Source organism: Pan paniscus, chromosome 8 (genome assembly GCF_029289425.2).
Source record: "Pan paniscus chromosome 8, NHGRI_mPanPan1-v2.0_pri, whole genome shotgun sequence".
Lineage (NCBI taxonomy): Eukaryota > Metazoa > Chordata > Mammalia > Primates > Hominidae > Pan > Pan paniscus.
This window is the reverse complement of record NC_073257.2, coordinates 30,594,802-30,622,453: the sequence shown is the minus strand read 5'-3', so window position 1 is coordinate 30,622,453 and position 27,652 is coordinate 30,594,802. Positions and strand designations below refer to the sequence as shown.

Genomic DNA, 27,652 nt, shown 5'->3' with positions numbered 1-27,652 from the left:
GTCTTATTTCAATTCTCAGTGTCATTATTGAAGTTATGGATGCAAGGAAATTCCCCTTTAAAAACCCAACTAATGGCCAGCCACGGTGGCTCACACCTGTAATCCCAGCACTTTGGGAGGCCCAGGTGGGTGGATCACCTGAGGTCAGGAGTTCGAGACCAGCCTGGCCAACATGATGAAACCCTGTCTCTACTAAAAATACAAAAATTAGCCACGTATGGTGGCACATGCCTGCAATCCCAGCTACTCGGGAGCCTGAGGCGGGAGAATTGCTTAAACCCAGGAGGCAGAGGTTGCAGCGAGCAGAGGTCATGCCGCTGCATTCCAGAGCAAGACTCCGTCTCAAAAGCAAAACAAAACAAAACAAAAAAACAACTCATCACTAACAAAAATAAAATGTCATTAACTTATTCCCAAAAAGATACATGTGTCTTTCTTTTTTAAAAAGACCTTTTAACTTGGACAGGAAATTTATATTAATATGGAAAATACAGAGTCATCAGAAACCATCCAATTTAAAGCTGGGTGCAGCCGTGCACAGCTAGAATCCCAGCTACTCAGGAGGCTGATGCAGGAGGATCTCCTGAGCTCAAGAACTCTAGGTCAGCCTAGGCAACATAGCAAGACCCCAGCTCAAATAGAAAAAAAAATTATATTTAAAAATAGATTTGCATTTTTAAGGAATCTAGAGATGTAGCAAAGGATTTGGAGATTCCCAACTCTCCTGAGTTTAAGAAAAATACGCTTGACTCTGGAGGGCAGATGTGACTTGGGTGTGCTTTCCACTCAACAGATGGCCCCGGCTGCCATCTTATCTACCTACATGTCGCCTGTGTTATGTTAGCCATAACAGACCGTCATCTCCCACCCAAGGATGAAGTACAAAGTGACAGGCTCAGATTCTCCAACTTCCTAGTGGCCTCCACCTCAGTTTTGCTTTCCATCTGAGCAGCAAGAGTGACTGGAAGGTACTGATATCTGACCCATAAATGACTGACGAGCCCCAGTGCTGACCCCATCACTCTGAAGCTGTCTCCTGAGGCTCACTCAGTTGACTCCATTCACCCCATCAGAAAACAACCTGACAAACCTTACCCATTTCAAATGCACAACATGACAAAATCTTAGCCACACAGTAACTAGCATACAAATATTGCCAATTAAACACAGATACTACCGCAAGAAATTTAATGAAAGCTGGAGTAATTTACGACTAAATAAATAAAATATTCCATTAACAAAATATCTTTTTGTAAGGGCCAATCTGTATTTAGTTTCAACTCATCACTTTGGAGGAGATGTGACATATCTTGTTGAGTTTTCTTTAAATTTTATTTTTTTATAGGGATGGTGTCCTGCTATGTTGCTCAGGCTGGTCTCAAACTCCTGAGCTCATGCCATCTTCCCATCCTGGCCTCCAAAAATGCTGGGATTACAGGTGTGAGCCACCGCACCCAGCCATATCTTGGTTTTATTAGTGTGATCTTTGGCATTTTTATAATTCACAACTAAAAACACATGATTATCTAGGACACAACTACCACAGTCATATTAATTCCTGTAGTAAAAGTCTCCAAACTAAGCTTTTTATTAATTCATTTAAACATAAGCTTTAAGAGACTTCCTAGAAAAATATACATCTATAATAATTTACTTGGATAATTTCTTGCTGGAATAAACATTAAGGTTTTTGGTATTAACTATTTGATAATTTTTAATTTATCAGTACTACTAAAATGCGAATAGCAAACAAAAGCAGCTATCTAGCTATCAAGGTAGGTTTAAAAATAATTATGTTTAGATATCTTCATTTGCAATCTTCTATTAGTAATGTTAGCCCTAAGAAAAGGTATCATTAAACATGTTGTCAGATAACAGAGTGGCAGAAATGTGAAAAACATATCAAACTTTAAAAAATATTCACATTTAAAAGAACACTTACTCTTTTGACTCCCTCTAAGAGGATATATCCTGAGTTTTTCAATAATATCAACCATGATCAGGGATAACAGAACCAGAGATACGGGCAGGTCAGGTAACATATCAGGTAAGACATCAGCGGACCCATTAATGCTCTTTTGAACCTGTTTAGAGAAAACCATTTAGAAGCATTAAATTATTGTGCTTTCTTTGCTCAAAATGCTTTCAATAGTCTGAATGCAGCACTAAATTAATTATAATTACATTTACTAAAAAACTAGAAGGTTGGTTTTTAACTCGTCAGGTTTTAAACGCCACAAGGTTTTGAACCATTTCTAAAGTTGTCATAAGGATTCATATCAATGGAAGCATATTTTCAGTTAAAGACAGACCTTGGTAAATGCATGCAAAAAATAGTAGTGGGCTCCCTGTAATATTGAAGGGGTAACTCCTTCCAACTCTACTGCTGAGCAGAGCTTCTAAGAATCCAGCCTCAAAGAGCTAGAAGAACAAATATGAACATTTAGAGTCTTCCAAGAAGACAGAACTCAGATAATTCTGCTTAGACTTTGGGACACTTCCTTCGTCTGCTTAAAGTGTTTACAAAAAGCTATGGCAAGGCCAGGTGTGGTGGCTCACACCTATAATCCCAGCACTTTGAGGGGCTGAGGTGGGAGGATTGCTTGAGCCCAGGAGCTCGAGACCAACCTGAGCAACAAGGCCAGAACCCAAGTCTATGAAAAATTTAAAAATCAGCTGGGTGTGGTGGCACACACCTTTGGTTCGAGCTACTCGAGAGGCTGAGGTGGGAGGATCACTTGAGCCCAGGAGGTCGAGGCTGCAGTGACTAGTGACTGTGACACTGCACTCTAGCTTGGGTGACAGAGCAAGACCCTGCCCCACAAAAAACAGAAAGAAAAACAAACCACAATAACAAAAAACTATGGAAAGCATTGTATTAATGATGAAATATTGAAAGTTTTCCCTCTGAAATCAGGAATAAGACAAAGATGCCACCATGGCCATTTCTGTTCAACATTGTCCTGGAGGTCTTAGCCAGGGTAATGCGCTAGAGAAAGAAATAAACAGTGTAGGCTGGTTGCAGTGGTTCACACCTGTAATCCCAACACTTTGGAAAGACGAGGCAGGTGGATCACCTGAGGTCAGGAGTTCGAGATCAGCCTGGCCAACTTGGTGAAACCCCATCTTTACTAAAAATACAAAAAAAATTAGCCAGGCATGGTGGCACATGCCAGTGGTCCCAGCTACTCAGGACACTCAGGCAGGAGAATTGCTTGAACCCAGGAGGCAGAGGTTGCAGTGAGCTGAGATCACGCCATTGCACTGGCCTGGGCAACAGAGTGAGAGAAAGAGAGAGAGAGAGAGAGAGAGAGAGAGAAAGGAGGTAGGGAAGGAGGGAGGGAGGAAGGAAGGAAAAATGATACTATTCAATGCAACTTCAACCACTGTTCCAACTTTTTGTGGAAAAGGACAGGCTGACAATAAAATTTATATGAAAATTAAAAAGCCAGGAAATTCTGGAAGAAAAAGAATAAGCTAGGAAGATTTACTCTTCTGGATATAAAGAACTAGTATAAAACTGCAAGAACTAAGACAGTGTAGAGTTGGCATAGGAATTATGTATATCTACACTTGATTTATAACAAAGGTGGCACAGCAGAGAAATGTGGGAAGGATGGATTTTTTAGTAAAATGGTGCTCGGTCCGTTGAATGTTATGTGGGGAAAAAAATTAACTCACTGCTGTACAACATATACAAAAATCAGTTCCAGATGTATTGTGAATCTAAAAAAGAATGAAGAAACAATATAGCTTTCAAAATATAATTAGGAGGCTGGGCACAGTGACTCACACCTGAAATCCCAGCACTTCAGGGGTCCAAGGCAGGTGAATCACTTGAGGTCAGGAGTTCAAGACCAGCCTGGCCAACATGTTGAAACCCCATCTCTATTAAAAATACAAACATTAGCCGGGTGTGGTGGCACATGCCTGTCGTCCCAGCTACTTAGGAGGCTGAGAGGTGAGAATCACTTGAACCCAGAAGGTGGAGGTTGCAGTGAATAGAGATTGCACCACTGCAGTCCAGCCTGGGCAATAGGGCAACACTCCATCTCAAAAACAAACAAACAAACAAACAAACAAAAATATATATATATGAAAGATTTTAAGACTTTGAAATTCAGATTCACAATGACAAAATCTTCTACAAGTGAGTGACCCAAGCACTATCCATAAAGGAAAGCAATAAACTGGACTATTTTTAAGTTAAGAACTTCTTTTCATCAAAAAGATATAAAAGTGTGAAGACAAGTTACATAAAGATATTTGCAATACATATAATCAAAAAAGGCTTGTATAATCTGAATATGAAAATAAGTCTTCCAAATACGTTTTTAAAAGATAAGCAACACAATAAAAAATGGGCAAGATGAAAAGATGCTCAACATTGTTAATTACTGGAGAAATGTAATTTAAAAGTACTGTGAGATTCAGGATCGTACCCACCAGAAGAGCTGAAATAAAAAGACACAATGATGCCTGGAGGGGTGCCTCACACCTGTAATCTCAGCATTTTGGGAGGCCGAGGCAGGTGGATCACCTGAGGTCAGGAGTTGGAGACCAGCCTGGCCAACACAGTGAAACCCCGTCTGTACTAAAAATACAAAAATTAGCCCATAGTGGTGGTGGGCACCTGTAATCCCAGCTGATGGGGAGCCTGAGGCAGGAGAATCGCCTGAACCTGGGAGGCGGAGCTTGCAGTGAGCCAAGATCACACGCACCACTGCACTCCAGCCTGGGCAACAGAGAAAGACTCTGTCTCCAAAAAAATAAGAAACAACGCAAGCGCTGGTGAATGCTCCTTCTCTGCTGGTGAGTTCTATAGAGATGCTATAGAAATCAGTACAATCTGTTTGAAAAGCTGTTTGACCTTATCTCTCACAATTTAACATTTCAGTATCTCATGATCCATCAGTTCTGCTCCTGCATACATAACCAACAGAAATGCTTGCACGTGCACACCAAAAGACATATTCACAGATGTTCACTGCCGCATTCTCTGTAATTGCCAAAACTGGAAACAACCAAGATGGCGACCAAGAGTAGAACAGATAAGTAAATTATGATCTTTTCATAAAATGAAATACTCTACAGCTGAAAACGAATGAGCTTCAGGTATTCACAGAAACACGAATGACCCTCACAACCATATTTTAAATAAAAGAAGCCAGACATCATTTGATTTCTCCTTGGAAAAATTTCAAAAACAGACAAACTAGCCTGCAGTATCAGAAGTCAAGTTAGAAGTGACTTCTGGAAAGGAGGGAAAGGGAGTCATTGAAAGGAGCATAAAAAAAGAGTGAGCAAGCAATGGGTTTCTGATACAAAAATAAAATAAAATAATAAATAAAAATAAAGGAGTGTGGGCATGGAGCCGGCCAAAGTTTCCTTCTTGACCTTGACTTGAGCGATGCTTACCCAGGGGGTTGCTTTGTGGTATTCCATTGTTACTGTACTTGTATGTTTCATGCACTTTTCTGTTTATGTGTTATACTTCGGTGAAAATTAAGTAAGAAAAAAAGGAAAGGAAAGAAAAAGATGTAACAATGGAAGAGACATCATAAAAAAGAACCAAAAAGGGCTATCGAGCTCCAGATATGCCATCAGTTTACCGCAGTGATGTTTCTTAAAAGGTTGTAAACTAAATTTTTACAGCTTTTGAGAACCTTCCAAATGATTTACAAGGTCTTTGGGAGGGGAAAAGACAGATCTAGATTGAAATATTCACCTGTTGCAGTTCACTGGAAGCAAAGCACATGTGAGTAGCCTCCCAAAATTATTCTATGCATTCATACATTGTCCTAATTTAGCATCTATGATGTATTCTAGCAGCATCTATGATGTATTCTAGCAGCACCTACAATGCATTCTAACAACCATGTAATTTCTAATGTCATACATTACTCGGTACTGCCCTGTCTCACAACACTTGTGATACTTGTTCTAATTGCCTGTTTATTTTTCTCTCTAATGTCAGAAAATTATATGAGAGACTCGGCCATATTTCCTGGGTCCCCTATGCCCTGTACCTAACAGTGCCTGGCCTGTAATATATACTTAATGAATATTTGCTTCACATATAAGTGAAATATCAAAAGGTAAATTAAGTAATTTAGTAAATTAAGTATGCTTTGGGAAAATAAAAGTTATCTTCCACAGCACCTTGCAAATTAATAAGATTAGTGGGGCATTCTTCTCTGACCTCCTTGGATAATGAAGTACTTACAGCCTGAAAGTTCTGCCTAAGATATTCCTGACCTGCTGGTTTCTATCCAAGACCTTTTGAAGCTATATTTAGTCAAAACATAAACTCAGCATTATTTTCAAATAAATAACACATGCAAATTATTATCAATGGACATCTTATCAAAGGTATTAAAATGTAAGTGGTCCTTCCCTTAGATCTTGTTGTATTCATTTACAATTGAGGACAATCATGAAAAACACCAGGTTGGTAGAAGAAACAAATATAGATCAACTTTCACATTTTTCACTTTTTAAACGTTCAAATATCATTACTGTCTCACACACAAACAAAATTAATTTTTAAAAATTGGCTACTAGACTTTCCTTCACAATCACAGAGGTAACAATGATCTTAGTACTTTAAATAACATATATTGCAACCTGGAAGAAGATTGGATTATATAAATGTCAAGAAATTTGTTGAGCACGCTGCTCTATCAAATTCCAATAACAAGAAATTATAAAATCTCATAATCTTGTAGCAGAAGAAATCAAAATTCCATACCTCAGTCACTGCTATGGAAAAGGTGAGGCAGGGCAGTGTGGTGAGGACCACACACATCATCAGAACAGGTCTCCTAGCAAAGGAGAAAAAATAAGCCAAAGCAATCATGGACAAGATCGACAGTTCCTCTTACATTTTGCTAATTTTGCAGTTCCTGTTCCATTCATCTATAGTTTTTCTAAGAAGCTGCTGCTTCCCTATTTCCATTTCCCAAATGTTTGCATATGGCAAAGAGGAACACGCGCAGAAACCAGAATGCTTCTTCTAGAACAAAGGGGTGAGAGATTTCCAAATAATTAGCAAACCACGAACTATTAAAAGCATCAAATCGCAAGTCAAATGACATTCAACATGTTCATAATTCATTAATTAAAATCCTGCCCAAGAGAGAGATCAGGCTGTAGTGACCAACTGAAGAAATGAACAGCATGACTTTCAAGTTATATTATATCCCATGTTGTAAAATTCATATTTCAAAAAGTACATTTAGAGATGATAAACTATTAAATATTTAAAGATCACTTAAAAACATTTACATTTTTTACTAGAACCAAAAAAAACCATACATACATAAAAATGACATAATTTTTCAAACTTGTTTTTGGACCACTTCTTAAACCTTGCATGATCAACCAATCAAATAGCTATTGAGATATAATATGTAGAAAATAGTATATCTTATGACACAGAAAATTTAAACGTGGCCGGGCATGGTGGCTCATGCCTGTAATCCCAGCATTTTGGGAGGCCGAGGCAGGTGGATCACGAGGTCAGGAGATCGAGACCATCCTGGCTAACATGGTGAAACCCTGTCTCTACTAAAAATACAAAATATTAGCCGGGCGTGGTGGTGAGCGCCTATAGTCCCAGCTACTCGGGAGGCTGAGGCAGGAGAACGGCGTGAACCCGGGAGGCAGAGCTTGCAGTGAGCCAAGATCGTGCCACTGCACTCCAGCCTGGGCGACAGAGCGAGACTCTGTCTCAAAATAAATAAATTAATTAATTAAAAAAATAGAAAATTTAAATGTATGTTTAGCATCCTTAATTTATGGGACAACAAAAGATACCTTCTCAAAGGTTTTCTACAATGAAATATTTACCTTCTCTTTGATTCGTTAATATATATTATGTTAATTCCATTTATATAATGTTTTCTATGTACAAGCAGTGTTGAATGCTTTCAAATTATTAATTTCTCCACAGTCATAAAAAAGAATGAAATCATGTTCTTCGCAGCAACATGGCTGTAGCTGGAGGCCACTATCCTACATGAATTAACTCAGGAACAGAAAACCAAATACTGTATGTTCTCACTTATAAGTGGGAGCTAAACGTTGGGTAGGAGCTAAACGTTGGGTACTCATGGACATAAAGATGGGAATAGACACTGGGGACCATTACAGAGGGGAGGGTGGAAAGGGGTCAAGGGTTGAAAAATTACCTATTGGGTACTATTCTCACTAACTGGGTGGCAGGATCAGTCACACCCCAGACCACAGAATCATGCAACATACCAGTGTAACAAACATGCACATGTACCTCCTGAATCTAAAATACAAGTTGAAATTATAAAGAATAAAATAATAGAGAACAATTTCTCTTTGGCGCTGTCTTGCCTCCCCCATCCCAGCACCATCTTAGATGTCCTAGGTGTAAATATAAATTAGAAGATGAGATTACCCCTCTCTCATGGCCAGACCCAGTATAACCTGGCTAAGACCAGCCTGATGGAATTTTCAACTAGTAGCTTTATCTGTTTGTCTCAGCCAAGATCCAAGTTCCTACAACACTAAGTTCTCTAAGTAAGATTGGACAAGCCACTCATAAAGTTCTCTTCTTCTCAACCTGACCTCTAAACGATGACAATGCCCCAGAGATTATTCCCGGGCTTGTTCTTTAACTATATTATCTTCCTGGATTATCTCATCCATTCCCACTGCTTCAAATACCACTCATTTGCCCAGGACTCCACAATACATTCTGGTGTTTTTCCTGAACTCTGACTTGTCTGCCCAACTGTTAGGCACTTCCACTTGGATGGCAAAGACACAACTCAGACTTACCATGTCCGAAACAGAACCCAAGTCCTCCTCCATACTTGTTCCAGCCCATCATCTAATCCTGTCTGATTTACTGCCAAAGTCCATTTCAAACTCCTTTTCTGCCAACACCATAGTTCATCCACTGTCACCTCTCATCTGCCATATTTCCTAACTGGTTTCCTGTTGGTGGTTCTATTCTTGCCTAGCAACATTGTCTTCATGTTTTTTAAATGAAGTCATGCTTTTAAAATGTAAAACACGTCTTGTCACTGCTCCAATGTTGGGGAAAGGAAGGGGTTATTGGTTAATGGGTATAAAGCTTTAGTCTTGCAAGATGAAAAGAGTTTCGTGGATGGATGGTGGCAACAGTCACACAACAATGTGAATGTACTTAATGCCACCGAACTGTACCCTTAAAATGATTAAGATGGTAAATTTTACATTATATGTATTTTATCACAATTTTAAAAAATCTTTGATGAACACACAATGTGATTAGAAGGAAACTGAAACTTATTACCCTAGTCTACATGCTGTACGTGATATGGTTTCTCTTATTGCTCCTACTCTCACATATAGAATAGGAAACACATACAGGCACACACACACACACACACACACACACACACACACGAGTTGTATACATAGCCCTATGACTACCTAGAAATCTGCTGATTCTTTGTTTATTGTTTGTCATCTTCCTCTTTCCTCATGCCCCGAGGTAAGTTCTGTGGAAGCCCGGACCGTATCTGACTTGTTTGCTACTTTATTTCCAGCAACTAGAATAATGTTTCTGAATCATTTTTGTGCGATGAAACTTCTGAAAATCTAGTGAATCCTATGAACCCTTCTCAGGACAACATTTTTAAATGAGTAAAATAAAATATACAGGTTTTTAGAAAATAAATCAATTATATTGAAATTATCCAAATTTTAAAAATTACCTAAAGTCTTTTTTAAAAAATTGTATACAGTTTATGGTTCTTTTTTAAAGAATTATGTAGTAATCCAAATTCTTTTTAAAGTTTAAACTTGGATGAGAAACAATTTACATCATTTCTTTCATTAACCTCATAACAATATATGTGTCTATCTATGAACACATTGTCTTTTTTTTATTTTCTTCGAAGCAGGCCAGGCCTGGTGGCTCATGCCTGTAATTCCAGCACTTTGGGAGGCCAAGGTGGGTGGATCACTTGAGCCCAGGAGTTTGAGACCAACCTGGGCAACACAGCAAATCCTCGTCTCTACAAAAAAAAAAAAAAAAAAAAAAAAAAAAAACCACAAAAATTAGCGAGGTGTGGTGGTGTGTACCTGTAGTCGCAGCTACTTGGGAGGCTGAGGCAGGAGAATCTCTTGAACCCCGGGAGGCAGAAGTTGCAGCAAGCCAAGATCACGCCACTGCACTCCAGCCTGGGTGACAGAGCGAGACACTGTCTCAAAAAAAAAAAAAGAGGGGGAGTACTTAAGATCTAGTAAAAATTGTAATCACTCATAATTTCAAGATAGTGAAGATCATAAACCATATACTGAAGTCTCTCCTACAACTGTTGTGACATATGAAAAGATCTGTGATACATGGTCTGAAAAGCTCTATGTATGCAATAAAGTTACAGGTCCTGCTAATACTACTGTGGTTTGTTACCAACATCCACATCAGAAAAGATTGGTAGCTTTCAATTAGAGGTTAACGAAAGAAACAATGTAAATTGTTTCTCATCGAAGTTCAAGAACTTCATGATGCTAGAGAATGTCCAACACATAGTAGGAATTCAATAAATACTAAATGAAGGGACTCATTAATAAATAAATACAACCCAAGTCTATGTTTTATTTAACCAGAAGTTATGTTAACCTGTGTTTGAAAATCTTGACTTACTGCTCGTATATGCTTTTATATATATATACACATATATACATATATATATACATACATATATATGTGTGTGTATATATATATATATATTTTTTTTTTTGAGATGGAGTCTTACTCTATCACCCAGGCTGGAGTGCAATGGCTGATCTCAACTCACTGCAACCTCTGCCTCCCAGGTTCAAGTGATTCTCCTGCCTCAGCCTCCTGAGTAGCTGAGATCACAGGCACATGCCACCACGCCTGGCTAATTTTTGTATTTTTAGTGGAGACGGGGTTTCACCATCTTGGTCAGGCTGGTCTGGAACTCCTGACCTCGAGATCCACCCACCTCGGCCTCCCAAAGTGCTGGGATTACAGGCGTGAGCCACCATGCCCGGCTGGATATGCTTATAATTTGTTGAGTATTATGGGTCAAATGGTGTCTCCCCAAAAAGATATGTTGAAATCCCAAACCCCAGTACTTCCGAATGTGATCTTATTTGGAAATAAGATCTTTACAGAGATAATCAAGTTAAATAAGATCATTAAGGTGGGTCCTAATCCAATATGACTGGTGTTTTTATAAAATTGGGGAAATTTGGTGACAGAGTTGCACAGAGGGAAGACTGTGAAGAAACTCAGGAAGCATATCATGTGATGATGAAGGCAGAAATCACAGTGATGCATTTACAAGCCAAGGAACATCAAAGATTGCCCAAAAAAACACCAGAAGCAAGGAGAAAGACATGGAACAAATTCTTTCTCATATCCCTTGGAAGGAAGCAATCCTACCAATATCTTGATCTCAGTGTTTTCAGCTCTGGAATTTTGAGGCAATAAATTTCTGTTGCTCAAGCCATCCAGGTACTTTGTTGTGGCATTTCTAGGAAACTTACACCAATTTTGCGACTGGAATGTGGAATGCTGCTGTGACACATAAAGATGTAGAAGTGGCTTTGGAGTTGAGGAATGAGTAGAGACTGCGAGAGTTGTGAGAAGCACAATAGAAAAAGCCTAGATTGCCTTGAAGAGACTGTTCGTAGAAACACAGGTGTTAAAGGAGATTCTAGTGAGGGCTCAGAAAGAAAAGAGGAGGGATATAGAGAAAGCTGTTAGCATCTTAGAGAGTAGATATATTGTCATGAACAGAGTATTGCTAGAAATATGAATGCTAAGGTGCTTCTGGTGAGGTTTAAGATGGAAATGAGGAACATATTATAGGAAACCTGAGGAAAGGTGATCCTTTCTAGGAAATGGCAGAAAATTTGGCTGTACTGTGCTCTGTTGGACAGAAAGTAGAACTTGTAAGTAATGAACTGAGATATTTAGCTGAGGATGTTTCTAAGCAAAGTGTTGAAGGCACAGCCTGTTTCCTCCCTGCTATTTACAATAAACTGTGAATGAAGAAAGAGAGATAAGTTGAAAAAGGAATTTTTAAGAAAAAGGAACTAGAACTTGAAGATTTGACAAATTCTCAGGCTATCCATATTGCAAATGATAAGAAACCATGCTCAGAAGAGAACACCAAGACTGTGGTTTGTGAATCCAGTCAACCATCTCAGCAGAAATACTGCTGTCTTGGACTGAAGGTGGCAGAGATAAGATGAAATGAAGGAATGCTGTTGGACTTCTAGGACTCTAGGGAGAAAATGGGTTGATAGAGCTATTTGGCTGCAAATGTGTTATCTTTCAGAAAAGGGAAAAATGACTTTGACAGTGGTTCCAAAGCCAGGGAGACTGGTGCTGCAACCACAAGCCCAGAGGTGCCCAACTTAAAACCACAGGGCAGAGCTATGACCATGCAAGGCTGAGGAGCTGGGACCGCTACCCTCATAGGCCTGGATGATGGGCTCAGAGGAATCAGCATCAAGACACAGAGGATTATTTTTAAACCTTAAAAGCTAACGAGATTTTCCTTCCTGGCTTTTGAACTTGCGTGGGACCCACGACTCCTGTTTCCCTTCCAATTTCTCCCTTTCAGAACAGTAATGTCTATCCTGCTCCACCATTGTATGTGGGAAGCAAGTAACTTTTTGTCCAGCTTCACAGGTTTGCAGATGGAAAGAAACTCTGACCCAGGAGGAATCATATCCCAAGTCTTGCCTATACCTTGTTTGGATGATTTAGAGGGAAAGTTTTGGGATTTTGAGTTGATGATGTGTAGTTGAGATTTGGGACTTAGAGTTGATGCTGGGATGATTAGGACTTTTGGAGGTGTTGAGATGAATGAGTTTATTTTGCACACCAAAAGAACATGAATTTTGGGAGGGTCAGAGAGTGAAATCCTATGGGTTGAATTATACACCCCAAAACAGACATGTTTAAGTCCCAGCCCCCAATACCTCCAAATGTGACCTTATTTGTAAATAGGTCTTTATAGAGGTCATCATGTGAAAATAGGGTGCAAGGGGAGACTGTGATCCAATATGACTGGTGTCCTTTTAAAAAGGGAAAATCTGGGGCTGGGTGTGGTGGCTCATGCCTGTAATTCCAGCACTTTGGGAGAATGAGGTGGGCAGATCACAAGGTCAAGAGATCAAGACCATCCTTGCCAACATGGTGAAATTCCATCTCTACTAAAAATACAAAAATTAGCTGGGCATGGTAGCGCGCGCCTGTAGTCCCAGCTACTCGGGAGGCTGAGGCAGGAGAATCGCTTGAATCTGGGAGGCAGAGGTTGATGTGAGCCAAGATCACACCATTGCACTCCAGCCTGGGAGATGGAAGGAGACCCCGTCTCAAAAAAAAAAAAAAAAAAAGGGAAAATCTGAAAACAGACATGCAGGTGGGGAAGACTAAGCGAGGACACATAGGAAGAATGCCATGTGAAGATGAAGGCACAGATCAGAGTGATGCATCTACAGGTCAAGGAACACCAAAGACTGCCAGCAACCACCAATAGCCAGGAGAGAGGCATGAACAGAGCCTTCCTTACATCTCTCACAAGGAACCAACCTTGCCGTCAGCTTGATCTTAGACTTCTCACCTCCAGAACTTTTAGGTATTTCAGAATTTGAAACAAATTTCTGTTGTTTAAGCCACCAAGTTTATGATACTTTGTTATAGCAGTCCTAGGAGTAATAGAATTTAGGTTAGAAATATCACAGACACTTCTTTGAAAGACTATTCATGCTGCAAAGAATGCAAGTTTGCGACCATAGTAGGATTGGCTAAAGAAAAGGATACGTGGGCATGGTGTAATTTCCACATGAAAGACTGAGTTCGGGTACTGCCCATAGACCTCTGTGTGCATCATAATAAACTGGCAATGAGAAGGACCCTCCCAGGAATGGGACCCATTAAGGATGAACTCAGTAAGCTCAGCCACATTGGGTTACAAATTCCTGTTTGTGCAGCAAGGATTCTGGCCCTGAGATTTCTCATAGACGAAGCATGGTGGGTGGAAAGGATCAGACGAGAACTTGGGAAATGACTCTTTGCTCAGAAACATAAAACCTTTTACCTAACTCATGAAGTTAAAGTTTCCCTGCCCATCTTTCAAGGTTCTCCAAAATCTAGTATTAACATTCCAACATATAATAACACTCAGCTCTTTACGACAACTCAATGAGCTCATATCATGCCACAGGCTAAGTGCTACAGGAAAGAATTTTACATACAACAACCAAGCAACAACCCTCTGAGTGAGGTATCAACCCTATTTTACAGGCGATGAAACTGATGTTGAAGGCTGAATTAATTTGCCCAAGATCCCGTGGCTGGGAAGTGAAAGATGAATTCTAATCCAGGTCTTGAGGACTCCAAAACTCACGCCCCTAACCACTCTGCGATGCTGCCAACCCATTTCTCACCACCTGCTCCTTTCTAAGCAAGTAGGTCTTTTCCCACCCCTTAAATAATTCACTATATCAAGTCATTCCTCATACTCATCCTCCTCCTCTGGATGCCCTCCCACACCCATCTTTCCAAGCTCAGTGCAAATCAAGCTTTCCATATGAGACTTTCCCTGATTACTCCAAAGCATAGTGTTTTTCTAATAAACCTGAGTCCATAAACCACATGTACTAAAAAGCTGCTGAGTTCAAGGCACTGTAGTGGGCTGATGGGGCAGGGTAGAAAGGGATGGGTAGGAAGGATGAATCAAAAGTACATCTTCCTTACTGTCAGTATTAAGTTCTTTTTCTTTCTTTTTTTAATAGAAGAACAGGGTCTTGCTATGTTGCTGAAGCTGGTTTCAAACTCCTGGCCTCAAGTGATCCTCCCACCTCAGCCTCCCAAGTAACAGAGACTACAGTCATGCACCACCATGCCCAGGTAATTTTTTTAAAACTTCTTGTACAGACAAGGTCTCGCCGTGTTGCCCAGGCTGGTCTCAAACTTCTGGTCTCAAGCAATCTTCTTGCCTCAGCCTTCCAAGGCTGTGCCCAGTCAGTACTAAGTTTTGATGATGCTCTTCGCTGGGATAATAAAGGACTAGTGGTGGGCCACATAAAATTTGGTGATTTGTTTATATTACTTTCTAGTTTTTTCATATACAACTGTCCAGACTCCACAGTGGACTACAGAGTCCCTGAGGATGGAGGCAGTACCTGAGCACAAAGGCATGTACCTGCAGTAGCCTGGAAATAATGCTGGCTAACATGAAGAATTCTTGTAGGGAGGCTGGGCATGGTGGCTCATAGCTATAATCCAAGCACTTTGGGAGGCCGAGGCAGGTGGATTGCCTGAGTCAGGGAGTTCGAGACCAGCCAGGCAACCTAGCAAATCCTGTCTCTACAAGAAATTTAAAAATTAGTCAGGCGTGGTAGTGCACACCTGTAGTCCCAGCTACTCAGGTGGCTGAGGTGAGAGGATCACTGGAGCCTGGGAGGTTGAGGCTACAGTGAGCTATGATCATGCCACTGCACTCCAACCTGGGTGACAGAGCAAGATGCTGTCTCGACAAAAACCTAAATATATATATTTATATATAATAAAACCTAAATATATATATATGTACATATATATATATATAAGAAATTCAGATAGGTAAATGTATACCTATGTAAACAAACCCATAGAGCAGACTCATGGATCACTATTAACCCAGAGGATTTCTAGTAAAACTAGGTTTAGTCAATCATACACTCTGTTATGAAACAGGTGACATCATTGCAACGGAAGCCAATTGCATTATATCAATACATGAAGTCAGTAGCCACATCAAGAGGACATCAGGGTGTCACTGAGATAATATCCAGGCATTAAAAATCCAGCCAGCATCCCAAGGAGACTTTCAAAAGAGTCAAAGGTCCAGAAATCATGGGATAGGAATGGTTGATGGAACTCTGCCCATTGGAGAAGAGAAAACTTAGCAGACTGAGATGTGGCGTGGTTGAGATGGCAGAATGATGCCACTGCCTTCAAATGTTGCAAAAATTTAACAAGGATACAGTAAGCTCAGAGAAGTCACCCCTGGAGACACAATTTGGGGAGTTGTCATCATACAAGTGGCAGTTTATATTATGCGAGCTGATGGGAGTGTTCAAAAAGCAATAGAAATGGGGAATTAGGCAGTAACGTGCACAGCTCCTGGCCATGGAGAAAGAAAGGGCAGAGGAGGTGAAGGCTACAAAGTGGATGAGAAAGAGAGCTATATAGTGATAGGTATTGTTTCAACACAAGGGAATAAAGAAGGCTGTTCTACGAAGAGCCACAGAAAGTAGTGAGTTCTTTGTAGAATCAGAGGTATTTGTATTGTGAGAAATCATTTTGAAGATGAACAATAAGAGTTTGCCCAGCTCCAGGATTCTGTGGAATAATGTCAATATTTGATTTACAAGCAAGGGGAAGAGGAGATTTTTAAGGGGTGCAGCTGAGATACAGAAAACTTCCTTTTCTTTTTTTTTTTTTTTTTTTTTTGAGATATAGTCTCACTCTGTCGCCCAGGCTGGAGTGCAGTGGCACGATCTCAGCTCACTGCGAACTCTGCCTCCCGGGTTCAAGCGATTCTCCTGCCTCAGCCTCCTGAGTACCGGGGACTACAGGCACGAGCCACCACATCCAGCTAACTTTTGTATTTTTTAGTAGAGATGGGGTTCCACCATGTTGGCCAGGCTGGTCTTGAACTCCAGACCTCAAGTGATCCACCCGCCTCGGCCTCCCAAAGTGCTAGGATTACAGGTGTGAACCAGCACGCCTGGCCCAGAAAACTTTTTTTAAGGAGAGAATTACCCTATTGACAAGGACTGGGAGGGAATGCGGGGGGAGAAAAGAAGCAAGAGGCAAGAAGACCACTGGGTGAAGGTTGCCAGAGCCCAAACGTTAGTTAATGAAATGGTCTTCATTTTTCCTTGAACAGAAACAATCAGGACGAATCAGGTCTGACCGTGGATTTGAATATATGAAAATTTGAGGGACCACGTCAGAAACTCAAGTTTTGATGATCTGGAAATAAGGGCCTAATTGGGATGAGAGAAACAGCCATGGAGAACAAGGAGCTGATGCAAGAGAGAGGAAGAGGAAGAATTACCAGAATGTGGTGACTTCCTGCATAGGATAAGGAGAGAAAAGAAAAAGTAAATACGCTCATGCTGGTTTACAGTGTGATATGGCTTGGCTGGGTCTCTACCCAAATCTCATCTTGAATTGTAGCTCCCAGAATTCCCACATGTCATGGGAGGGACCTGGTGGGAGGTAATTGAATAATGGGGGCGGGTCTTTCCTGTGCTGTTCTTGTGACAGTGAATACGTTTCATGGATCTGATGGTTTTATAAAGGGGAGTTCCCCTGCACATGCACTCTTGCCTGCTGCCATGTAAGACATGACCTTGCTCCTTATTTGCCTTCAGCCATTATTGTGAGGCCTCCCTAGCGATGTGGAACTGTAAGTCCATCAAACTTCTTTCCTTTATAAATTACCCAGTCTCAGGTATGTCTTTATTACCAGCATGAGAACAGACTAATACACTGGATATAGTAGGGCAAGGAAGATAAAGCCTGCAGTCAACTATGACAAAATTATTGATCTTTTTCATGTATAATGCCCAAGACCAAACTGTAAAGGAAATGTGGATAGCTTAAACTACGTGAAAAATAAAAATTCTCCATATCAAAAACACCAAATTAAAATTAAAAGACTAATGATAACTCTGAAATGTATGCTACATCAAATTCAACATACTTATTGTTTGATGATCTTGTGCAATTTAAACAAATGAACATCCTTAATGTTTATAGAACTCATAAATCAGTAGCAAAAAAAAAAAAATGGACATACCAACAGAAAAAGAGATCAAGGACAAAAATATATGATTTTTAGAAAATACAAATAGTCAATAAATCTATGAGAAAATGTTAAACATGATAGATAACAGATTCACTAAGAGAAACTGGAGTGTTCTGAGAAGTAACTGGTAAGCAGCAGTGTTTAGTTAATGGGGTCTTACCAATTAATGATCTCTCAGAGGTGCTGAAAAGTGAGTTCCATTTCCTTCAGGTTAGCCCGTGTGTCCAGCAGTGCACAGATGTCACTAGTGCTGTGTGTTGCAGTTGTCAGGGCCAGCGCGGAGCAGTAAGGTGCTCAAGGCTCCCTTGGGGCAGTCTTTTTTTTTTTTTTTTTTTGAGACGGAGTCTCGCTCTTTCGCCCAGGCCGGACTGCAGCGGCGCTATCTCGGCTCACTGCAAGCTCCGCCTCCCGGGTTCACGCCATTCTCCTGCCTCAGCCTCCCAAGTAGCTGGGACTATACAGGCGTCCACCACCACGCCCGGCTCATTTTTCTGTATTTTTAGTAGAGACGGGGTTTCACCGTGTTAGCCAGGATGGTCCCCTTGGGGCAGTCTTGACTCAACTACTCATTGGCTCTGTGATCTTCTAACTCCTGTGCCTCAATTTCCTCATTTCTAAAGGGGAGATATCATTGTTCTTGCATATCAAGATTAGAAAATCAACTAAAATAATACAGACAATGTTTAAAATTATGCCTGGTACATAGTACTTGCTCAATAAATATTTGCTCTTACTTTACTGCAACTACAACAGCTACTACTCCTATGATCACCACCACCGTTACCTAAAGCAGATCAAGAGCAAAATCTCATGGAATATGTTAAAACCTTAAGCCAGGTAAAATGTTGCCCAAAATGGTCTTTTAAACTTGCCCTGCCCAGGATTCCTGACGTGTTCATAGTCTGAATTAATTGTACTCCAAAGGACTCAAAAGAACACCCAAAATATAGCTCTAGGTCCCAAGACAGTCTGGGAACCTCCACAAATATTCTAGGATTATCCTGCTGCCAGTGTACCTTCTCAATGAAGATATGCTCCAGTTTCAGGCTAGCCTTGTAGCTCAATGTTATCACACATCTACTGATATTCCAGGAAAATAACTCTCTTATTTCCTGGAATACACATTTGGTGTGTATATAAATAGCTTTCTTCATTCCCCCCAAGCATCTCACTTGTTGATTATGAATTCTGGCAGGCATCCCTAGAATGGAGCCATAATTCCAGAAAAATCAGGAAGTGCTAATGAGAGAAGGGGAAAGTACCGGATTAAAGTTCAGCCTCCAGTACATTTTAAGCTCTCTGAAATTGTTTCCTCCCTCATAAAATGGGAATTATGTCTGCTTGGTCAACTTTACAACACTGGCATGTAGGCCTAGTGAGAACATGAAACGAAAACTGTAACATAATAAAACATAAATATGACATAAAATAACACATAATACCTCTGTTAATGTAAAACATTTCTGAGATACTAATGATCTCACCACACTGGTGTTCATTCTTCTCAAAGAATAAAAGAAACCTACAAAATTCTCCAAAATCGAGGAATATGACTCACAGGATATATTTTCCTTCAGTTTTATTGCCACTTCTACCACTTTTCAGAGTCATTCTGAAGATTTAACACGATCACATTTTTAATGAAAATAGTAAATTCAGTCTGAGGTCATAACACTTATATTCATTGAATGATTACTACAGACCAGTTGCTATGCTAGGAACTTTACACGCATGATCTTATGAAATTTCTTAAAACAGCACTCCAAGAAAGAGACTAAGTTGTCTCTGTTTTGCTCACGAAAAAATTACGGCTCAAAGAATTCAAATAACTCACATAAGGTTTCACGGTCAATGTCAAGGCTAGGATTTGAATCCAGGCCAGTTTTCCTTTACATATATTCCTGGGGCACACCATTTACTGACTGATGACTCACTCTCTCCTGAAGACCAGCCTCACACGGCTCATGACACCAGCCTGGACCTTCAGGGAAGCTCTCAGATAAGCCTCATCAACATCAAATCATGAATGTTCGGGGTCTATGAAATTTCACATAAACAACTATTTGACTATTCCTCAAAAATAATTCATATGCTCAATCCTTACTTTGTCTAGTAGCAATTATTTTTGCATCATCTTCACGTAGCAATCAAGACATGACACCCTATATATTACCCCATATATTATAAGAGCCAAATACACTCTGGGTGAAATGTATGTTAATGACATTAAAAGCACTGCATTTTTCTGGCTGCACCTGGTGGCTTACGCCTGTAATTCCAGCACTTTGGGAGACCAAAGTGGGCAGATCACTTGAGGTCAGGAGTTGGAGACCAGCCTGGCCAACATGGTGAAACTGTGTCTCTACTAAAAATAAAAAAATTAGCCAGGCATGGTGGCGCACACCTGTAATCCCAGCTACTCAGGAGGCTGAGATGAGACAATAGCTTAAACCCCAGAGGTGGAGGTTGAAGTGAGCGGATATCATGCCACTGTATTCTAGCCTGGGCAACAGAGTAAGACTTCATCTCAAAAAACACAAAACAAAACAAATAAACAAAAAAACGCATTGCATTTTTCTTGAAACACACCTGGCATTCAAAGTCAGAAAAAATAAAGGAAAAGAAAATTGTATGAGATACAGGAAATTGTATGGAATCAGACAGACCTAGGCTCACAAATCCTAGCTCCCCATTACATAGCTTTTTTTTTTTTTTTTTTTTTTTTTTTGAGACAGAGTTTTGCTCTGTGACCCAGGCTAGAGTGCAGTGGCATGATCTCAACACACTGCAGCCTTGATCTCCAGGGCTCAAGTGATCATCCCCCTTTAGCTCCCAGAGCAGCTGAGACTACAGTCACGTACCACCATGCCTGGCTAATTTTTTAATTTTTTTGTAGAGACAGGGTCTCACTACGTTGCCTAGGCTGGTCTTGAACTCCTGTGCTCAAGCGATCCTCACACCTAAGCCTCTCAAAGTCTTGGGATTACAAGCAGGAGCTACCATGCCTGGCTCCACTTGCTAGCTTTATCAGTTGACAAAGTTAATTACTTCAAGTTTCAGTTTCTTTGTCTATAAAATGAGAACTTTAGCATGTACACTTCGCTGAGTTGTTGTAAAGTTTAAACTTAACAGTACAGAAGGTGTAAAGCTCCTAGAACAGTGCTCAGTGGCTACTGCTTCTCTTCTATGCCAGTAAAAGATAACTATATGATAATGCTCACGAATGTGGCCAGAAGGAAACAGTTTCAGTTTCACTGAAATTACAGATAACCTGTCCACTGTCTAAACACTATTTAAAACACGTGTGGCCAGCAACACCGGCAAAACAGAAACTAAAGACTGGAAGTGTATTTCCCAAAAGAAATCACTGAGAGATGTAGTCATGACAACCCGAAACACTTTAGCACAGGGGAGGTACCTGAGCCAGATGCACAACATGAAATCTGAATAGACACCAGAGATGACTGGTATACCACGTGCACTAAGGGGCAGAAACGAAAGCCTACTCTGTTCCTTAATCTCAACTGCCCCAGGAGAATGGGACCTTGTCCTTCAAAGAGGCAGTTTGGGACAGTGGCTAGAAGTACCCATTATGGAGTCAGGTAGACCTAGGTCCAAAGTCTGCCTCTTCCACTCTGTCTAGTTCACTGACTTTGGGAGAGTTGCCGAACCTCTCTAATCAGCAATTTTCTCTAGGCAATAATAACGATAAACTCATAAAAATTCTACTTTAGGCCGGGCACAGTGGTTCATGCCTGTAATCCCAGCACTTTGGGAGGCTGAGGCGGGCAGATCACTTGAGGTCAGGAGTTCGAGACCAGCCTGGCCAACACGGGGAAAATCCGTCTCTACTAAAAATACAAAAATTAGTTGGGTGTGGTCGTGCACAACTGTAATCCCCACTACTCAGGAGGCTGAGGCAAGAGAATAGTGTGAACCTGGGAGGCAGAGGTGCAGGGAGCCTAGATCGCTCCTCTGCACTCCAGCCTGGGCAACAGAGCTAGACTCCATCTCAAAAAAAAAAAAAATACTTCATGAGGTGAAGTAGATATTTCTCTCTCTTTTTGTTTTTCAGAGTTGGGGGTCTCCATCTGTCACCCAGGCTAGAGTGCAGTGGCACAATCATAGATCACTGCAGGCTCAAACTCCTGGGCTCAAGCCATCCTCTTGAATAGCTGGGACTACAGGCGTGCACCACCACATCCTGCTGATTTTGTAATGTTTTGTAGAGATGAGGTCTCACTATGTTGCCCAGGCTGGTCTCTAACTCTGGGCTTCAATCAATCCTCCCACCTTGGCCTCCCAAAGTGTTGGGATTAAAGGTGTAAGCCACTGTGCCTGGCCTATGAAGTACATGTTTCTGTACCACCTCATATCAGTACTTACATGGCACATAATCAATGATCTATAAAGAATCAATTATAGCCTAATAATAATAACAGTAAGTTATATGGGAAGGTTTGCTGCCTAAATGACATTCAGAATCTAGAGTCTTAGGGATTTGAGTCAATGTGAAAACAAAAAACCAAAACACAAAAAAACCCAAGAGCTTCTTCCTGGGCCGTGGTGGGCCAGTTTCCCATTGGTTTATTCCTGTTGTCATTTGAACCTTCCGCCATTCCCTCAAAATTCCAACCCAGCCAGGAATCTTGGACAGTCAAAGCCACCCCTACAGGGTGTGAGAGGTGGAGAGTCAAGCCCAGCTCCAAGCTACCCCTTAGGTGACCCTGGGGCTCTGGTCAAGGTTTGGAAAGCCCCTAAACCCTACTGATAAAAGCAGTGCCAACAACAAAATGCTTTATTTCCAGAAACCCCTTAAGACCCCTGCTCTTGAGAAAATGAAAGTCTCCTGTCAAGGTTCGCAGAAGTTGCCACATCTGGGATCGGTACCTAAAGACAGCACCATGAACTTCACATGTCAGCTCTCCATCAGCATCCTCCCAACCTCAGCAGTGGTATTTCTAGCTCTATTGCAGAGTCTATTATTTTTACATTTCTGCCCTTGCGTGGATGTGCAAATTCCCAGTGCCTCACTTTTCACATGTGTTCTATGTCATTCGCTTTCAAAATGAAACATCGGCCGGGAGCAGTGGCTTATGCCTATAATCCCAGCACTTTGGGAGGCCGAGGCAGGCAGATCACCTGAGGTCAGGAATTCAAGACCAGCATGGCCAACATGGAGAAACCCTGTCTCTACTAAAAATATTAAAAAAAAAAAAAAAATTAGCCGGGAGTGGTGGCAGGACCCTGTAATCCCAGCTACTCAGGAGGCTGAGGCAGGAGAATTGCTTGAACCCGGGAGGTGGAGGTTGCAGTGAGCTGAGATCGTGCCACTGCACTCCAGCCTGGACAATAAGAGTGAAACTCTGTCTCAAATAAATAAATAAATAAAACATCAGTATGAAAGAAAAATTAGCTTATATTAACTTATTAAAGAAAAGAGAGAAGTCCAAGATGAGTAAGAATCAGATCTGAAGATCTAAAAGGAAAAATACATTAATATCAGAGACTATTTGTTCTCAATACCCTTATGTGGATCAGTATACCCATTAGCTAAACTGCTAGTTAAATTAACATTAAATCCTGATTTATTTAAAATATCTCTGTATTGTTATTGAAGTACTTTCCCCCCCTACAAGGGTAACAGAACTTACCAACACAGTAAATTATTTATTTTTAAAGTCTAAGTAGGCCAGCTTTGGCAGCTCACGCCTGTAATCTCAGCACTTTGGGAGGCCAAGACGGGCGGATTGTTTGAGCCCACGAGTTTGGAACCAGCCTGAGCAATGTGGCAAAACCTCATCTTTACAAAAAACACAAAAAAAGTAGCCGGGTGTGGTGGTGCGCACCTGTAGTCCCAGCTACTCAGGAGGTCGAGGTGGGAGGATCACCTGAGCCCCCTGGGGAGGTTGAGGCTGCTGTGAGCAATGATCACGCCACTGCACTCCAACCTGGGCAACAGAGCCACACCCAGTCTCAAAATAAAAAATAAGTAAATAAAAAGTCTAAAGGAACCAGTTGTTTTAAAAGTCGTAGTTAATGGTCAAAGTATGACGTAAGCCTGCAAAATGCAATGTAAATAATTAAAAATAGACATTACTTTCAGTTTTACGCAAAATTAAAATTCTGCATTACCATCTTCTGATTATGAGTTGTGTAAGCTCACTCCGATAAGTTTACGTAATTTAGTGTCCAGGAGAATTAAGTCCGACATTTACTACTTAGAATAGCATGAACTGGCACAAACTCCAGTCTTACTAACCCATCTCATGTGTTATTATCACTCAGTATAAATGACTGTAGAAAAATTATGGAAGATACCATAATATCCATACATTTACAGAAGCAGTAATTGTAGCCTCCCATTAATGTCACATTCTATCCTTACGCTCTGCTCACATCCTTACCCACAGTATGTTAGAACATATCTTTCAGGAATACTTATACACTGTTAGTGGGAGTCTAAATTAGTTTAACCATTGTGGAAGACAGTGTGGTGATTCCTCAAAGATCTAAAGACAGAAATACCATTCGACCCAGCAATTTCAATACTGGGTATATACCAAAGGAATATAAATCATTCTATTATACAGACACATGCACCCGTATGTTCGTTGCAGTACTATTCACAATGGCAAAGACAAGAAACCAACCTAAATGCCCATCAGTGATAGAATGGCTAAAGAAAATGTGGCATATATACTTTATCGAATGCTATGCAATCATGAAAAAGAACAAGATCATGTCCTTTGCAGGGACATGGATGGAGCTGGAGGCCATTACTTTTAGCAAACTAACGCAGGAACAGAAAACCAAATCCCACATGTTCTCATTTATAAGTGGGAGCTAAATGATGAGAACACATGCACACACAGAGGGGAACAACACACACCGGGGCCTTCCAGAGGGTGAACGGTGGGAGGGAGAGGATCAGGAAAAACAACTAATAGGTACTAGGCTTAATACCTGGGTGATGAAATAATCTGTACGACAAATCCCCATGACACAAGTTAACCTATGTAACAAACCTGCACTTAAAAGTTAAAAGTCAAACAACAGACAAACAAACATATCTTTGAAAGCATCATGGGGATTCCCTGCTAAGGAATTCTTTTACAGGCTGGGCGTGGTGGCTCACTCCTGTAATCCTAGCACTTTGGGAGGCCAAGATGGGTGGATCATTTGAGGTCAGGAGTTCGAGACCAGCCTGGCTAAAATGAAAACCTCGTCTCTACTAAAAGTACAAAAATTAGCTGGGCATAGTGGTGCATGCCGGTGAAATAATCTGTACAACAAACCCCTAATGACACAAGTTAACTTATGTAACAAACCTGCACTTTTACCCCTGAACTTTAAAGTTAAAACAAACAACAAACAAAAAAACAAACAAACAAACGTATCTTTGACAGCATCACGGGGATTCCCTACTAAAGAATTCTTCTACAGGCCGGGCATTGTGGCTTCTGCCTGTAATCCTAGTACTTTGGGAGGCTGAGGGAGGCAGATCACTTGAGGTCAGCAGTTCAAGACTAGCCTGGCCAACATGGCAAAAACCCGTCTCTACTAAAAATGCAAAAATAAGCCAGGTGTGGTGGTGCGCGACTGTAATCCCAGCTACTTAGGAGGCTGAGGCAGGAGAATCACTTGAACCCGGGAGGCGGAGGTTGTAGTGAGCCAAGACTGCCCTACTGCACTCCAGCCTGGGTGACAGATCGAGACTCCAAATCAAAAAAAAAAAAAAAAGAAAATTCTTTTACTTACCATCCTTTAATTTTTCTGTAAATATAACGTTTCTTGCGCAGGATAACTTTTACAGGAACCCAGATCAGTAGAGTCACTAACGCAACATAGGCAATAGAACAGGAGATGATCAGCCAGTAGTGTGTGTTGTCAGATCTAGCCCTTGTTCCTTGGTAGGCGGTGGCAAACTGTTCTGTGATCACGAGTGTGGGGATGGAGAAAGCGGCAAACTCTAGGAGCTCAAAAACCACGAACTTAATGAGCCTTCCAGAAGCCATCCTGAGGAAAAGCAAGCTGCCAAGAACCTGGGACTCCCTCTTTGACTGTGGGCAGCATATGGACCCACAGACACTGAACTGGGATCAAGTTCCTTGTCCTCGAATCGCTAACCAGTGACTTTTTATTCTTTTATTGACCCTCATATGGTTCAATGATCTCCTAACTTAACAACCGTGGTCTCTTAAAGGAACAGGGCCATTGTGGAAGTGATCACTCAACATATTTGCACATCCATTATTAGAAGTCAAATGAACTTTAGAGCATGCCCGGGAGCATGGGTAAAAGCAGGGTTTTAAAAAGGTGTTTATTGCTAATGTTAGCACAAAACCATTTGTGTAATAGTCAACTCTTGTGAAGTAAAACTGCTGGAATAATATAATTTTAGAGTTAAAGGGGAGTAGATAGAATCCAACCCTCTATTTTTACATAAAAGCAAATTCAGGCAAAGGGAGATACTCAAACCTAAGTCTTCATCTTGGAAAACCATCCCTCCCTTTCAAGTGCTTGAAAAGGGAGTTTGAATTCACTTTATCAACTTTCTAACCAGGATTCTCCCTAATACTTAAGATATTCATTCATTATTGTGCATTAGTTGCCATATAACACAAATTAATGTTATTTTTGTTTTGCTGCACAGCAAACTGAAATGGTGACATTAGAAGCCCGTTATCAAGATTTACACATTAACAGCTATCTGTGACTAGCTCAAATGCATATCAAACATTTAAAGAATGTCAATTGTCTCCATGAATATCCTTCCTTTGAAAAACATACTTGAGACCGGGCATGGTGGCTCACACCTGTAATCCCAGCACTTTGGGAGGCTGAAGCAGGCAGATCACCTGAGGTCAGGAGTTCGAGACCAGCCTGGCCAACATGGTGAAACCTCGTCTCTACTAAAAAATACAAAAATTAAGGCCAGGTACCGTGGCCCACACCTGTAATTCCAGCACTTTGGGAGGCTGAAGCAGGCAGATCACCTGAGGTCAGGAGTTCAAGATCAGTCTGACCAACATGGTGAAACCCCATCTGCACAAAAAAAGAAAAAAATACAAAATTAGATGGGTGTGGTGGTGCATGCCTGTAATCCCAGCTACTTGGGAGGCTGAGGCACGAGAGAATCGCTTGAATCTGGGAGGCGCGGAGGTTGCAGTGAACCGAGATTGCGCCATTACAATCTAGCCTGGGCAACAAGAGCAAAACTCCGTCTCAAAAAAAAAAAAAAAAAAAAAAAAAGCAAAAATTAGAGGGGCGTGGTGGCACATGCCTGTAATCCAGCTACTTGGGAGGCTAAGGCAGAAGAATCACTTCAACCAAGGAGGCTGAGGTTGCAGTGAGCTGAGATCATGCCACTGCACTCCAGCCTAGGCAACAGAGCAAGACACCTTCTCAAAAAAAAAAAAAAAAAAGAAAAACATACTAGAGCACTTACAATGAGCATTTTAGTATGTGTTAGGGTGTGAAGATGAATGAATGACAGCAGTTCCTGTTCTGAAAGTGCTTGAGGTCCAATGGAGGAGATAAACTGAGGAACCACAACAAAAAACCAAGGCCAGAAGAGCGTAAATGAAGTGCTACAGGGACACAGGTGGACTTCACCTTGCTTCACCTTGGGGTTGTGGGAAGAGGATGGGCACATAAGCACGGTCAGGATGGACGGGGGCACTGTGGTGTCGGTGACATTTCAGACACAGCCAAGGAGGCTGCAGGGGTTAGTGAAAATCTGGTGTGGCACAGCAGGAAACAGGAGGAGGCAA

The 27,652-nt window shown here is 41.0% G+C and overlaps 1 protein-coding gene across 1 annotated transcript in view; it reads right to left on the bottom strand.

The window, feature by feature from the left end:
• TMEM236 (transmembrane protein 236) overlaps window positions 1–25,894 on the bottom strand; it is a 50,572-nt gene extending 24,678 nt beyond the window's left edge. Inside the window, exons 1-3 of the mRNA XM_003831173.6 lie at window positions 25,638–25,894; window positions 6,752–6,824; window positions 1,943–2,084 (exon numbers count right to left, since the gene is read on the bottom strand). Coding sequence (XP_003831221.1) covers window positions 1,943–2,084; window positions 6,752–6,824; window positions 25,638–25,894 — 472 coding nt within the window. The remainder of the gene's footprint in view (window positions 1–1,942; window positions 2,085–6,751; window positions 6,825–25,637) is intronic.
• Window positions 25,895–27,652: the final 1,758 nt, after the last annotated feature.